Source organism: Abramis brama (genome assembly GCF_963993115.1).
Source record: "Abramis brama genome assembly, chromosome: 5".
NCBI lineage: Eukaryota > Metazoa > Chordata > Actinopteri > Cypriniformes > Leuciscidae > Abramis > Abramis brama.
This window is the reverse complement of record NC_139967.1, coordinates 32,307,951-32,320,987: the sequence shown is the minus strand read 5'-3', so window position 1 is coordinate 32,320,987 and position 13,037 is coordinate 32,307,951. Positions and strand designations below refer to the sequence as shown.

The 13,037-nt window shown below is 36.0% G+C and overlaps 2 protein-coding genes across 7 annotated transcripts in view; both read right to left on the bottom strand.

Annotated features, from left to right (window-relative positions):
• Nucleotides 1–9,879, bottom strand: part of rasgrf2b (Ras protein-specific guanine nucleotide-releasing factor 2b) — a 67,656-nt gene extending 57,777 nt beyond the window's left edge. For all 6 annotated transcript variants that reach the window (XM_084115061.1, XM_084115064.1, XM_084115062.1 and 3 more), the window contains exon 1: nucleotides 9,246–9,879. In XM_084115061.1, the coding sequence (XP_083971187.1) occupies nucleotides 9,246–9,521 (276 nt within the window). In that variant the 5' untranslated portion in view covers nucleotides 9,522–9,879. The remainder of the gene's footprint in view (nucleotides 1–9,245) is intronic.
• A 2,618-nt stretch (nucleotides 9,880–12,497) lies between these two features.
• msh3 (mutS homolog 3 (E. coli)) overlaps nucleotides 12,498–13,037 on the bottom strand; it is a 63,218-nt gene continuing 62,678 nt past the window's right edge. The window contains exon 24 of the mRNA XM_084114250.1: nucleotides 12,498–12,879. Coding sequence (XP_083970376.1) covers nucleotides 12,798–12,879 — 82 coding nt within the window. The 3' untranslated portion in view covers nucleotides 12,498–12,797. The remainder of the gene's footprint in view (nucleotides 12,880–13,037) is intronic.

The following is a 13,037-nucleotide window of genomic DNA, read 5'->3' as shown; positions in this document are numbered from 1 at the left end:
CAGAGATGCTCACTGAATGAAAAGTTTGGTCTTTTATATTTAGTAAAAAAATATATTGCAGCAATAAAGTCATTTCATTTCAACAATTCATTTCAATATTTCATCCAAAATATTTACAAAATAATAATAATCTCAAGACGTCCCATACAGTATATCCTCCAGAATAACAATACATCTCAATCCATATGGCAGTTTGAAAGACGAATGATGGGATGAAGAGTTTTGTGGCATAAAGGAAATTATGAATCTTCCTCCACAATCTTCACATCGATGACCATAATCCTCCCAGAAAAAAAAAAAAGTCCTTCTACAAAAAACAAAAACAACAAGAACAATTCTGTTCACATATTTGTATGTTTCTGCCGTTATTAGTATACGTACAATATCCTGTAAATATGTAATGCAACAACATTCAGAGATTTAGACTGGTGTCTGTTTGAGTAACTTAAACTGACTTCATACGGTCACCTATCCCATTCCATCTTATTTCTATAACTCTTTATCTGATAATTTTACGAGAGCAAACCTACTCATCCTGTGCTTTTTTTTTTTGGTCTGCTGGAAAGAATTATCTACATGTTGTAGTCTCCCAGTCGGATTAAGCCATTCCAATGCACAGTAAACAAACGTCTACTTTCAGAAAAGCGGAGCCGCGGATATTGTAGGATAAGGATTACATGCAAAGTGAACTTATTGGCGAGTAGAGCCTTTTGGAATGAGCCTTTTACAAACACTGCTAACACATAATGTGTCTAACTCCATCAACAACATTTATAACAGAGATTGGACACACTCACTGTGTAAAATGATCAATAATGAATGAGATCTCACTGCTGTTAGAGACACAAGCTTAGTGGCTTCAATCTTTCTCATCCTCTGTAATAAGACTAGCAACACAATAATATCAATAACCTATAAACGCTGGTTTCCGCCATTCTGAGAATTGCAAGCTTGCAACTGCAAGGTTATATCGTGCAAATCTGACTTTATAACGCAAATGTGACTTTATATAACGTAATTCTGGCTTTACAACATGCAAATGTGACTTGATATCACACAATTCTGACTTTATAACACGCAAATGTGACTTTATATCATGCGATTCTGACTTTAAAACTGCAAATTGTGAGTTTATATCATGCAGTCCTGAGAAATAAAGTCAGAATTGTGAGTTAAAGTCACAATTACCTTCTTTTTTTTTTATTCAGTGGCGGAAACAAGATTCCACAATAACCAGCGTAGGGGAAATGTTTTTTTAAATATCATGTTTAATAAATTATCAGATAACATAGCAATAGTTTGCAAACTGAACCTAACAGACCTTTAAGTGAAAGTGAACGATGTAATGTTTTCAAAAACATCAGTAATGTAATATAATGCTACCTTGCAACATGAGTAATACATAATCTGGTCTGAACTGATGAAGCACTATTTGAAACTTCAGGCTGTAACAATTACAAGTGATCAAGCAATTGATCGGAAGCTGTAAGCAAACAAGATTAAGTGGAACCCAAGTCAGTTTAACTTGTCAAATGACTCGTTCCAAAATGGTACATTTCATAAGCACTCATAAAGATTCAATCCCCCGGTTTCACAGACAAGGTTTAAACCTAGTCCCAGACTAAAATTCATGTTTGAGCTGTTTTAACTGAAGTAACTTGCACTGACATACCTTAAAATATGTCAGTGCCATTGTTTTGCCTCAAGATTCAGTTTTTTTTTATAAGGCACGTTTAATAAAGCTACTTAAATATCCTAATTGAACTAAAGCCTAATCCTGGCTTAATTTTAGCCTTGTCTGTGAAACCAGGCTGATAGGTTTCAATATAAAACGCATAGGGTTCTTGACTCAATTTTACAGAACTCTTTATGCCAAAAAATACTTTCATGTTTAACAGGTTATTCCAAATTTTTCTGGAGATAAACATATTTATGAGCTGTTTAATTCATAAAATCTAATAAAAAAAATAAAAAATGTATTAAAACAAAGTTAATTACTTGCAACTTAAAATGATCACATGATGAGAACCCCGAAATTTCTATAAGAAGCGCCTGGCAGAACCCGTTAAGCATCTATTATAGTACGATATCAGTGCAGACTACACTATATCAATCTTACCAAAAAAAAAGACGACAAAAGAAAACAATTAAATGGACAGTTCACACGAAAATTAAAAGTTACCTGCATGACTGACTGATTTCTGTGTAACATAAAACAACAGTTAAACGGGGCGATCCTGAATGAAAATGGTGACGGCGGTCAAAAAGTAAAATAAAATTAGTCCAGGGGCCAGTTGCTTAAACTTAGCTATGTTAAGACTTGAGAACTAGTTTGACCAACTAGCAGTTAGTTAGGAGATAATCAGTCTTACTTTTCCAATTCAAGTTAGACTAATCTACATTTTCATGTCACTACTGACTTGAAAAAGTTAGGACTTGAAAAAAAAAAAAATGTATGACTAACATTTAAGACTATCTACTAATCAGTTTGTGCAAATGGCCCCAGATGTGCTCTATTCTAAGCCTTCTGATGCCACAAAAATAGCTTTACATATGTGTAACAACAGAAATAGCTGTACAGACCAAAAGGTAAGCAATTATTCACTCACAATTTTGTCTTTTAACTTGACAGCCCCTGCACTCTTAAAAAAAAAAAAAAAAAAAGGTTCCAAAGCAGAGGGTTGCAGTTCTGCCATAGAAGAACCATTTTGGTTTCCCCAAAGAACCTTTCTGTAAACTTTTTTTTCTTTGTGTGAAGAACATTTTAATAATCTGAATAACCTTTTTCCACTATAAAGAACCATTTGTGCAATGGAAAGGCTCTATGGACGTTTAAGGTCCTGTCTGAAACCACAGACGCCAATAAAGAACCTGTAAATGAATTAACAAATAGTCATTTTGGGGTGAACTAACCCTTTTAATAGTGCACATCTTGACACCTAATCTCATTACTTTGGCTAAAGGTACAAATGGAACCCAAGCAAAAGCAAAAATCCTCATTTTGCTCAAAAGAAACTTGCATTATTCCTTTGTCATCCTTCCTTCTGTACCTTAAAGTTATTATCTGAGTATCTTCACACAGAAATTTACACACAGATGCATCTCTTTTCCCTTCATTCATCAAACTGTCAGCTCATAAGATTATGATTGTTATGAATGAACTACACACAAAGTCCAAGGAACATCAATGAGTATTGGGGTAGTGTATGAAATATAACAATAAATAATTGGTATTATCAGCAATTAAGGTGCATGTGACCATCATGAGAACAACAGTAAAGGCTTTACCACTGTAATTGCATTTTGTTGTATTTATACTACTAGTGCAAAATGCCCGTGCAAAATCAGTTTTTAAGTGTGTTTTTAGTAATTGTTGGTTTGGTGTGTTTGAGTGCACATTGTTACAATTACACAGCAAAAGTTCAGTGACATTTTTATTTGTGCATGGTAGAAAGCACAACATGAACTCCGAGAAAACGCTATGCTTGAGCAAACTTTTGTGAATAGGCAACTACAAATGATGCCCGTGAAAGAGACTGTGAACACATTGAATAGGATATGTTTAGTTGGTGAATAGCATTTACACAGTAGTGATAACGTTAAGCGCACCAGAATGAAATATAATATTCAGAAGTAAACAGCATAGCTGACTTATAGATTCAGTTTACATCCACAAATGAATAAGCACGTCGATTCAGGAAGCAGTGCAAAGTGCCCGTGCAAAATCAGTTTTTGTGAGCTGATCGCCGTCAAAAAAGTTCAGGAGATATTTCTTAGCGAAGGCTGATTTCAACAGTTTCAATATGATAAAAAATTACTTTTATATTGATTCAATGGATTAATTGCATTTTGGAAAAAAAAAGTGGCATGAATTTATTACATTTTTGGGGGAAAATAATCAGTTTTTATAATAAATCTTTGAAAATCAAAATCTGGATTTTAATTTTTTTATTTTATTATAACCTAAAGATGCTATGTGAAAGTTTGAAACAGAAAATAGTGGTTTTCATCTTGCCACTTTCTTGGTAAAGAAAACACATTTTTACTCAAATTAATCAAAATGGATTTATCACGTTCTGGAACCAAACTATAATATTCAGAAGTAAACAGTGTAGCTGACTGAGTGTTTATGTCAGAATGTTTATTTTTAAACCACAACCTTCTTGGGGCTTCTTTGACCGATACAACCCTCTAATGTCAGAATGTTTATTTTTAAACCACAACCTTCTAAAAATGACATATTTAACGATATCTTTTGCTTTTCTCATCCAAACAACGTCAAACTTGGCACTGCACTTGCCCGTGGCAAGACACCTGTCGAATTTGAAATCCATCGGACTAACGGTTCGAGAGATATGCGGTTAACAGACACACACACACACTCACAGACATACAGACAGACACACAGACAGACACACAGACAGACAGACGTTTCTGTAATTTATAGATAGACTAGTGCAAAATGCCTGTGCAAAATCAGTTTTTGTGTGTGTTTTTAGTAATTGTTGGTTTGGTGCCCGTGAAAGAGACTGTGAACGCATTGAATACAGGGAGCAGGCTAGGTTACTACAATTGATGGCCGTGAATAAAATATAATATTCAGAAGTAAACAGTATAGCTGACAGAGTGTTTATGTCAGAATGTTTATTTTTAAACCACAACCTTCTAAGTGCTTCTTTTACCGATATATTTAAGAAAACGCTATGCTTGAGCAAACAGTTTGTGAATAGGCTACTACAAATGATGCCCGTGAAAGAGACTGTGATCACATTGAATAGGATATGTTTAGTTGGTGAATAGCATAGGCTACTATTACACAGTAGCGATAACGTTAAGCGCACCAGAATCTATCTATAAATTACAGAAGTAAACAGCATAGCTGACTTATAGATTTAGTTTACATCCACAAATGAATATGAATTACATCCACAATGAATAACATCCACATCCGTCGATTCAGGGAGCAGTGCAAAGTGCCCGTGCAAAATCAGTTTTTGTGTGTGTTTTTAGTAATTGTTGGTTTCTTGGTAAAGAAATAAAATCAGTTTTGTGTGTGTTTTTAGTAATTGTTGGTTTCTTGGTAAAGTAAACTATAATATTCAGAAGGAACCAAACTATAATATTCAGAAGTAAACAGTGTAGCTGACTGAGTGTTTATGTCAGAATGTTTACTTTTAAACCACAACCTTCTTGGGGCTTCTTTGACCGATACAAATCTCTAATGTCAGAATGTTTATTTTTAAACCACAACCTTTTAAAAATGATATATTTAACGATATCTTTTGCATTTATCATCCAAACAACGTCAAACTTGGCACTGCACTTACTCGTGCCCGTGGCAAGACACCTGTTGAATTTGAAATCCATCAGACTAACGGTTCGAGAGATATGCGGTTAACAGACACACACACACAGACAGACAGACAGACGTTCCTGTAATTTATAGATAGATGGATTTATCACGTTCTGGACCCAAACTAATATTCAGAAGTAAACAGTGTAGCTGACTGAGTGTTTATGTCAGAATGTTTATTTTTAAACCACAGCCTTCTTGGGGCTTCTTTGACCGATACAACCCTCTAATGTCAGAATGTTTATTTTTAAACCACAACCTTCTAAAAATGATATATTTAACGATATCTTTTGCATTTATCATCCAAACAACGTCAAACTTGGCACTGCACTTACTCGTGCCCGTAGCAAGACACCTGTCGAATTTGAAATCCATCGGACTAACGGTTCAAGAGATATGCGGTTAACAGTCACACACACACACACACAGACAGACACACAGACAGACAGACGTTTCTGTAATTTATAGATAGATACGCACAAAGTCATTTCAATCTGAAAACATCAGTAGATATGCACTGAATCAACTACATCCAGCTTTTAACGTAACAAAAAATCAGCTTTCCTCATTACAAATGCAGCATGTTTGTTGTTGCTCTAAGGTGATTATTTATTTAGAAATGAAAAGATTATGATATTGATCCAGGACACGACATTAGTGGGAATACAGTATTTATAATTTATGTCTGTTTCTAAGCACTTCATGAGCCTCAGAAGTGTTTTATTGTCTCATATAGTTTCTGTGTTGATGTAATTAATCCTTCATAAAGGCAGTTCATACAAAAGGTCTCGTAAAAACAAAAGACCCAAAATCACATCATGCTGTTGTCTGATTGTTCCATGACCTTTATGAGTTTAAGGGCGTCTATTTGCCTTATTTACTATTTTCTGCAAAAGCCCAGTCCTCAGAAATCTGGCATTATAAAAAGAGTCTTGGACTTCATAAACAAATAAAATCAGTCAGGCACAGGAAGGTTTTCATTGACTATGGAGACATTAGTGTTGGCTTTATGTTTCACATAAGCACCTGGAAATCTCTGCCTACACATTTCTATAAAATCTGTATTCTTTGCTCATCAAAAATAATACTTTCTATTTTCTTAACTAGTGGGAAATGCATTTTGATCATCAGTTATGGCAGAGCTGAAAACATTTATTTGTAATTGTTGGATTTCATTTCTATTCCACTGGGGGGGTTTTTCTCCCCAAAGGAGTTTCAGTATCCCTATCGACGGCTTCTATACCTGTCTATACTCTTTATAGACTAGCCCACATTTATTCCTTTGTGTCTTTTTAGTTGTCTGTGGGAGAGAATGTGCATACTTATATGCAGCCGTGTGGGAGTCTGTGGGTGTGTGATTGAGAGAGGATTTCTAACTGTGTTCTCACAGAGGAAAGAGTTGATATAAGCTACAAACATGCACTCTATCAACTACATTCACATTGTGAGAGAACTAGGCCTACATAACATGTAGATTAAAAGTCATCTCATTTCTGTTTGAACAGGCGTAATATTCAAAGCGATACACGACTGCTGATACTTCACAAATCTTTTTCCGGTTATACATGCCTAAAAGTGTCTAAAAAGTATATAAAAGCGTTTTTAGTACCGCTGGTTTTCCACAAGCTTAATGACATTGTAAGCTAACATGAGATATCATCATTTTGATAAATCAAAGCAGCATTAACAGGCAAAGGAAACAAAACAAAAGACATGATTACGCTCTTAAAATAATGGGGGGGGGGGGGGGGCACAGCAATGCCATGGAAGAACCATTTTGGGGTTCTCCAAAGAACATTTCAGTGAACGATAAAAGATAAAATAATCCTTTTTTGTTGTTGTTTAAAGAATGTTTAAAACAATCTAAAGAACCTTTTTCCTCTATAAAGAACATTTTGTACAATGGACAGGTTCTATGGATGTTAAATATTCTTCATGGAACCATACATACCAATAGTGCCAATAAAGAACCTTTATCTTTAAGAGTGTACATGAATCTTTGGCAACTGCAACATGAAATCAATAATAATTACATTAACTCATCAGCAGTTTAGCAGAGTTAGTGTTTAGATGGTTGACTGAAATCTGATTCAATCTATTTTTGATGCTTCCGAGAATTCGCGAAAAACGTTTAGGCTAAATTACAAGTTCATAATTAAATCAATTGCTTTTGAAAAGACTGGACACAATCTAAAGACATATGAACTTACCTTGACATCTCAAATGGTTTATCCCTTTAAAATAAAGTCAATACAGTCTTTACTTACGTCATAGCCACAAAGCATGTTTTTCTACCAAGAGCTCAAGGTTTAGCTGAGCTGCACAATCTGGCTGCAAAACCATCTTTCTACATCGACGACAAGTCTGATGTAATATCTTTTTTGTACACAACATTTAAATCGCTATGGGGAGACCTGTGCCAGCTAAACAACATCCATATTTATTTGCTAAAAGTGAATTTGGACAACGTTTAGACTAACAATGACTTAAAAAACTAGAATAACAGACACAAAATCTCACTTGGATTTCAAGAGATTCAACTTTTACATAAGACTAGGCGTTCCATTTTAGTCAGAAAATAGTGAGGTCTGAATAATTTGACATGAGATAAATACTATGGCAGCAGGTGAGATCTACACTATAATGTTTACATAAATTATGACTGAAAAATGGGGGGAAATTACCTCTTATTTTGCAAGTGATTATATGAATGCAACTGCAAATTTGTACCTGTGAGAGATTTATCAGCAGATGAAAATGTTCAAACTGAAAGATAAGCTTGGATAGTTCCCATATTAGGCATTACTTGTGATACTGTGACACTTGTCTTGCATACATTTTTGTTTTTCCTTGCAAAGGTTCCAGTCTGCACCTGTTGAATGGGGAGTAACGCTCTAACTGACATCAATTTATGACATCAGTGGCCACCTATTTTACATATTTTTTTTATGACACCAGCAGACCACTGCATTATATGAACAGAAGGTGAACATTTCTGGTTTCATCCACATTTCTTTGCCAGAAGAACCTCATTTGAAATCCAATATTACCACTCACATGCTACTAAAGACATCACGAGACATTATAGATTTTATAGGAGTTCTCTGGATGTGATGGTCTCATTCATTTAATGCATATAACATCATGGTCACGTTTCTGCGCTGCTCGAATCCTATCCAAAAGAGGACTTGGGGTGTCCAATGCAACAGGTTTTCACATGGAACATAAATAATTTATTACAAAGACAAAGACATTTGTAATTATATTTTAGATATTTGCTACATATTGTCGACATTTTGATTATTATTTACAATATGAGCAGAAATAATCTAATAGCTATATCTTCAAGTTGAACATTGCGTCAGTGATAATTCCATCGGATATTTACTCAAAATACAAAAAGCACAAAGGGTAACTTATTCCCTTTCATTTCCAGTATTCTCTACTTTTTTATTATTATTATATTTAATGTGAAAATTGTTCAATTACTTTAGGGGTTACGGTTTTTAAAAGGTATTTCAGTCTGTCATTTTAGGGCGCGATTTGTGGAGGTTCCTCACGCGCAAACAAAAACGTATTTTGGACACTCAGTTAGCTAAGCGTCAACATCTAAAAGACCTTTACACAACACAATATAGTTTTTGAGATTGGGCGATATCTATATATATAATAAAGTGATTATGTATTGTATTGTATACTGATACAGATCCTAACTGAAAGATCTAAAGCAGCGTAATGTTGCTATGGTTACCTCATCAGGAACGCGACTTCTATTCACACTCCGACGAACTTGTAATTAAACTTTTGTCTTTAAAGAAACGTTGAAAATGCAGATGTAACGAATATATAAGACAACCCTCATAATTCGTACTGATATGTTGAAGAAACTCACCAGCTTGTCAAGTGTGTCTTTGCCAACAGTGGACACCTTAGGCGCAGGGACTCGTTCACATGTGCATCCTTCCAGAAGATAAATCCCTGATGGTCGAGCGCTCTGGTCGGTGTCGAAGTAAAATAAAACATTCTGATAAAGTGCAAAAAACTTCTCGTGCCATTTGCTGTTTTCTGTGGTCTTCTTGCTGAGATAGCCTCGCTTGGTGCCCTCTTTACGCGCGATAACGGAGAGATACAGAGCGTGTCCCTCATTGTACCGAACACTCTTCTGCATTTTCCGTCTTGGTTTAATGTGTGTTCACTTGTTTGTCACCATATCCCATGTGATTTTAACTTTCCAACAAGGATGTTTGGAGAAATGCGCACGGGAAAGTTGCCGAGCTGAAGCGCGCACTGCTCATACGCGACTCATCCAAACGAGTTCGGAGCCCAATCCATATTGGCCTGAAGAAAAGTTTGAACCCCGACGAACAACACTGTCAGTCAACGAGTAAATCTCATGTAGTACAGCAAAATAAGCAGTAGTAGTGGACAGACGGTGAGAGAGAATCACTGTTGAGCTCGGATGTAATCGGCTTTGGCATCCTCTTAAAGAGACAGCGCTCCTCTCTCTCGCTCTCTCTCTGAGATTCACTTTCCCTTGAGGCTGAGCGCAGGTTTTAATGAGTGGGCGGATCGAAAGCGCGGGCAGAACGACTCGCAGATATTAATGAGGGGGCGGGCATTGCAGATATTTTAATGATGGGGCGGGGCGGGGCGACGGGCAGGCACCTGACATGGGCAATTAGGCGCTTTAATGGTAGGTCAAGTTGCAGTAAAAGAAAAATTCACATTTAGTCCATGGCAACATATCATATTTCAGTCTTAAAAATTAATTATCGAGGTACTAACACAATACTGTATATAAGCCGACCCCCCTTCCCCTTTTTCAAGATGTACCTTTTGGAAAAAGGCTTTTTGATGACACTTTTATTCTAAAATTATTATAAACCATACCAAAATTCCATGCAAATACATGCCGTTTATCGCTCTATTGCATAAAAATCGCCATGCAAAAAAGTGAAAGGGTGAGGTCACATTAGCAAAAAAGGTCCACTGTTAATTACAAGTGAAGCCATATGAAGCACAGCTCACACAAAAAGGACCATCTTGAACATGATGCGAAATCTATGTGGGGAAATCTTTGATATTCTCAATCGTGTGGATTCCTATTGAATGACTGGATTTTGCCTGCCAGAATTCGCTGAACAATGGTAACACCGGGTCTACACCGGATGCAACCGTTGCAAATCCATTTGTCATTCATATCAGAAGTAGCGCAAGCGCTTGGGAGTACGGCAGAAATAAAACGGGGCATCAGTTTACTTTGGTGAATTTGTGGTGTCGTGCTGCAGCAGGCTGCATCCAGTGTAGACAGCATTACTGATTATAATGGGTTCCATTTGCTTTTGTCGCGTTGCGTTGCTCGTGTCTGGTGTAGACACGGTGTAAATGTGATCGCACGTTAAAGTCGGCATGAAACGTAAGTTGCGATAGTCTTCCCTGCTGTGACGTATATTCGAGTAATATGACTTCCTGAACAAGGAGCTTTCAAGAACAAGGGCGGAGCTTGATTTTGTCCTTCAGAAACTGATTGGCTTGTTCGATTGTTGTGATTTGCTATAGACCTTATTCATAGCAGCGCCATGCAGGGGTTGAAGATGTTTTAGGTTGGGGGGGGGGGGGGGGGGGGTTGGTGCTTCGTCACCACTTTTTATTAAGCACAATATCAAGTCTATAAAACACGTCAAAACTCCATGAATCACAACAAGCGTAGTGAGAACACTCGTTTAAACAGCACACACACACCTGGACATTTGACTGCACATCACATTTTTGACATTATTTATACTGCTTTTATTCGTAATGCAACGGACTGGTCTACAGGACATAAATGAAGCCTTTAAATAAAAGGGTTATTGGGCTGTTTACAGTGTCACATACAATAAAAGAGCCTGGACAGCGACAGGAAATTGAAATGAACACAAAAAACCTGCCTAGTGCCTGCCTTACACAACACTGACAGTGGACTTGCGCTCAGGAGTAGAGCGGCTGTGTGTGTTTCTGCGCACACACATTATGACATCACACTCTGCGCGTATGTTTTAAAAAACATAATTTAACATATACATAACACATTAAATAGCCCACTTAAAGTGTTTATTACAAATAAATGACTAAATGCTAAAAATGAATAAATGTAAATGAACAAAAATTTGCATTGCATTTACAATCCTGTGAAAACAGGGGGTGCTGCTGCAAATCAAATATTTTATAATACTCCAATATTATAAAAAAAACACAAAAAAACCCAAGAATTGTACATTTTGATTTCATAGTGTCTTTAAACAAATACTTACAATAGGGCTTCTGGTTCTCCATCTTTGTCCTGGAGGATCCCAGCGCAGCACATTTTGAATGTGTCCCTTGTCACACATGAATTATCAAGTTGAAAAGTTTTGCTCTTCATCCCATTCACTTCATAAGTAAAGGAACTTGGATGAAGCTCTGAACTGGTCAGATAAGGGTCAGTGCAGGGGTACTTCAGGACCAGGACAGAAAAACACCAATTTACATGGACGCTTCCAGTGCAGATGCAAGTGACATCAGTATCTATCAACTTCAATTACATCTAAGAATTCAACACTCATTTTCTTTTCCTTTATTTGCCTTTTTGGATGCTAAAATGACATGGGTTAAGATGGTTGTGATAACCGATATACTGTATTTTTGCCATAAAGACAGAAACTAATCCAAATCTATGTTAAAATGCAATTAAATCAGTTTACTTTATAAAGTGCGGCATATCTAAAATACTTAATTTGAAATGACATTTAAAATAACATTATTAAAGCAAACCTGGGGACTTCAAAGCAATGCAAATGTGAGTATGGGAAGAAGACACAGGAGGGTTTTATGTTCTCTGACTGCTTCGGCTTTCATGAAGACTGATTATCATTCACCTCAGATGTTCATTCACCAGTTCAGATGTATCATTCACCTTTGGAGGACAATGAGATTACAGAGGAAACTTGTTCACCCATATATGAAAATTCTGTCATCAATTACTTGCTTCTCATTTCAAATCTTTTTGACTTTTCAAACATGCTTCAAAATATCTCATGTTCCGAAAAAGAAAGCAAGTCGTAAATAATGACAGGATTTTCATTTTTGGGTGAAACTATCCCTTTAAAGAGAATGAGCACCACAATTTCCACAATTTGATGTCCAGTTTAATCAATGTAAATACCACATTACACTAACAATCTTAGAAATATGTGTCTTTTTTCTTTTTCATACGGTCACAAATATATTGAGAAATCTTCTGGTCAAAGCACCTGGATATGAGTGTCTATATAAAGACAACAAGTTTGAAGTTGTAAGATCTACTGTTTTAAGGTAAAACAGGTGATGTAATACATGATGTTTTTAAATACATGATATTCAGTGTTTGTTTTTTGAGTTTTTTTTTGCAACCATCATCCTATGGGAAAAACCTGTCATGCTAATATTAGGGACTGCACTTTTTCCAATTCAGCAATGTTTCCTTGTTGTTGATACTCCAGGCATCAGATAACAGTCTCACCATATTCCTATGTTTGTAAAAAGAGAAGGGGATAATATCATGTTACATCACACCATTACAAAAAGGTATAAACAGCATCTTCACTGAGTCAATACTTCAGGAAATATTTTTAATAATGTAGCTAAATCAATCAAGACATTTCTGTTTTAGTGGCTGGAATGCATT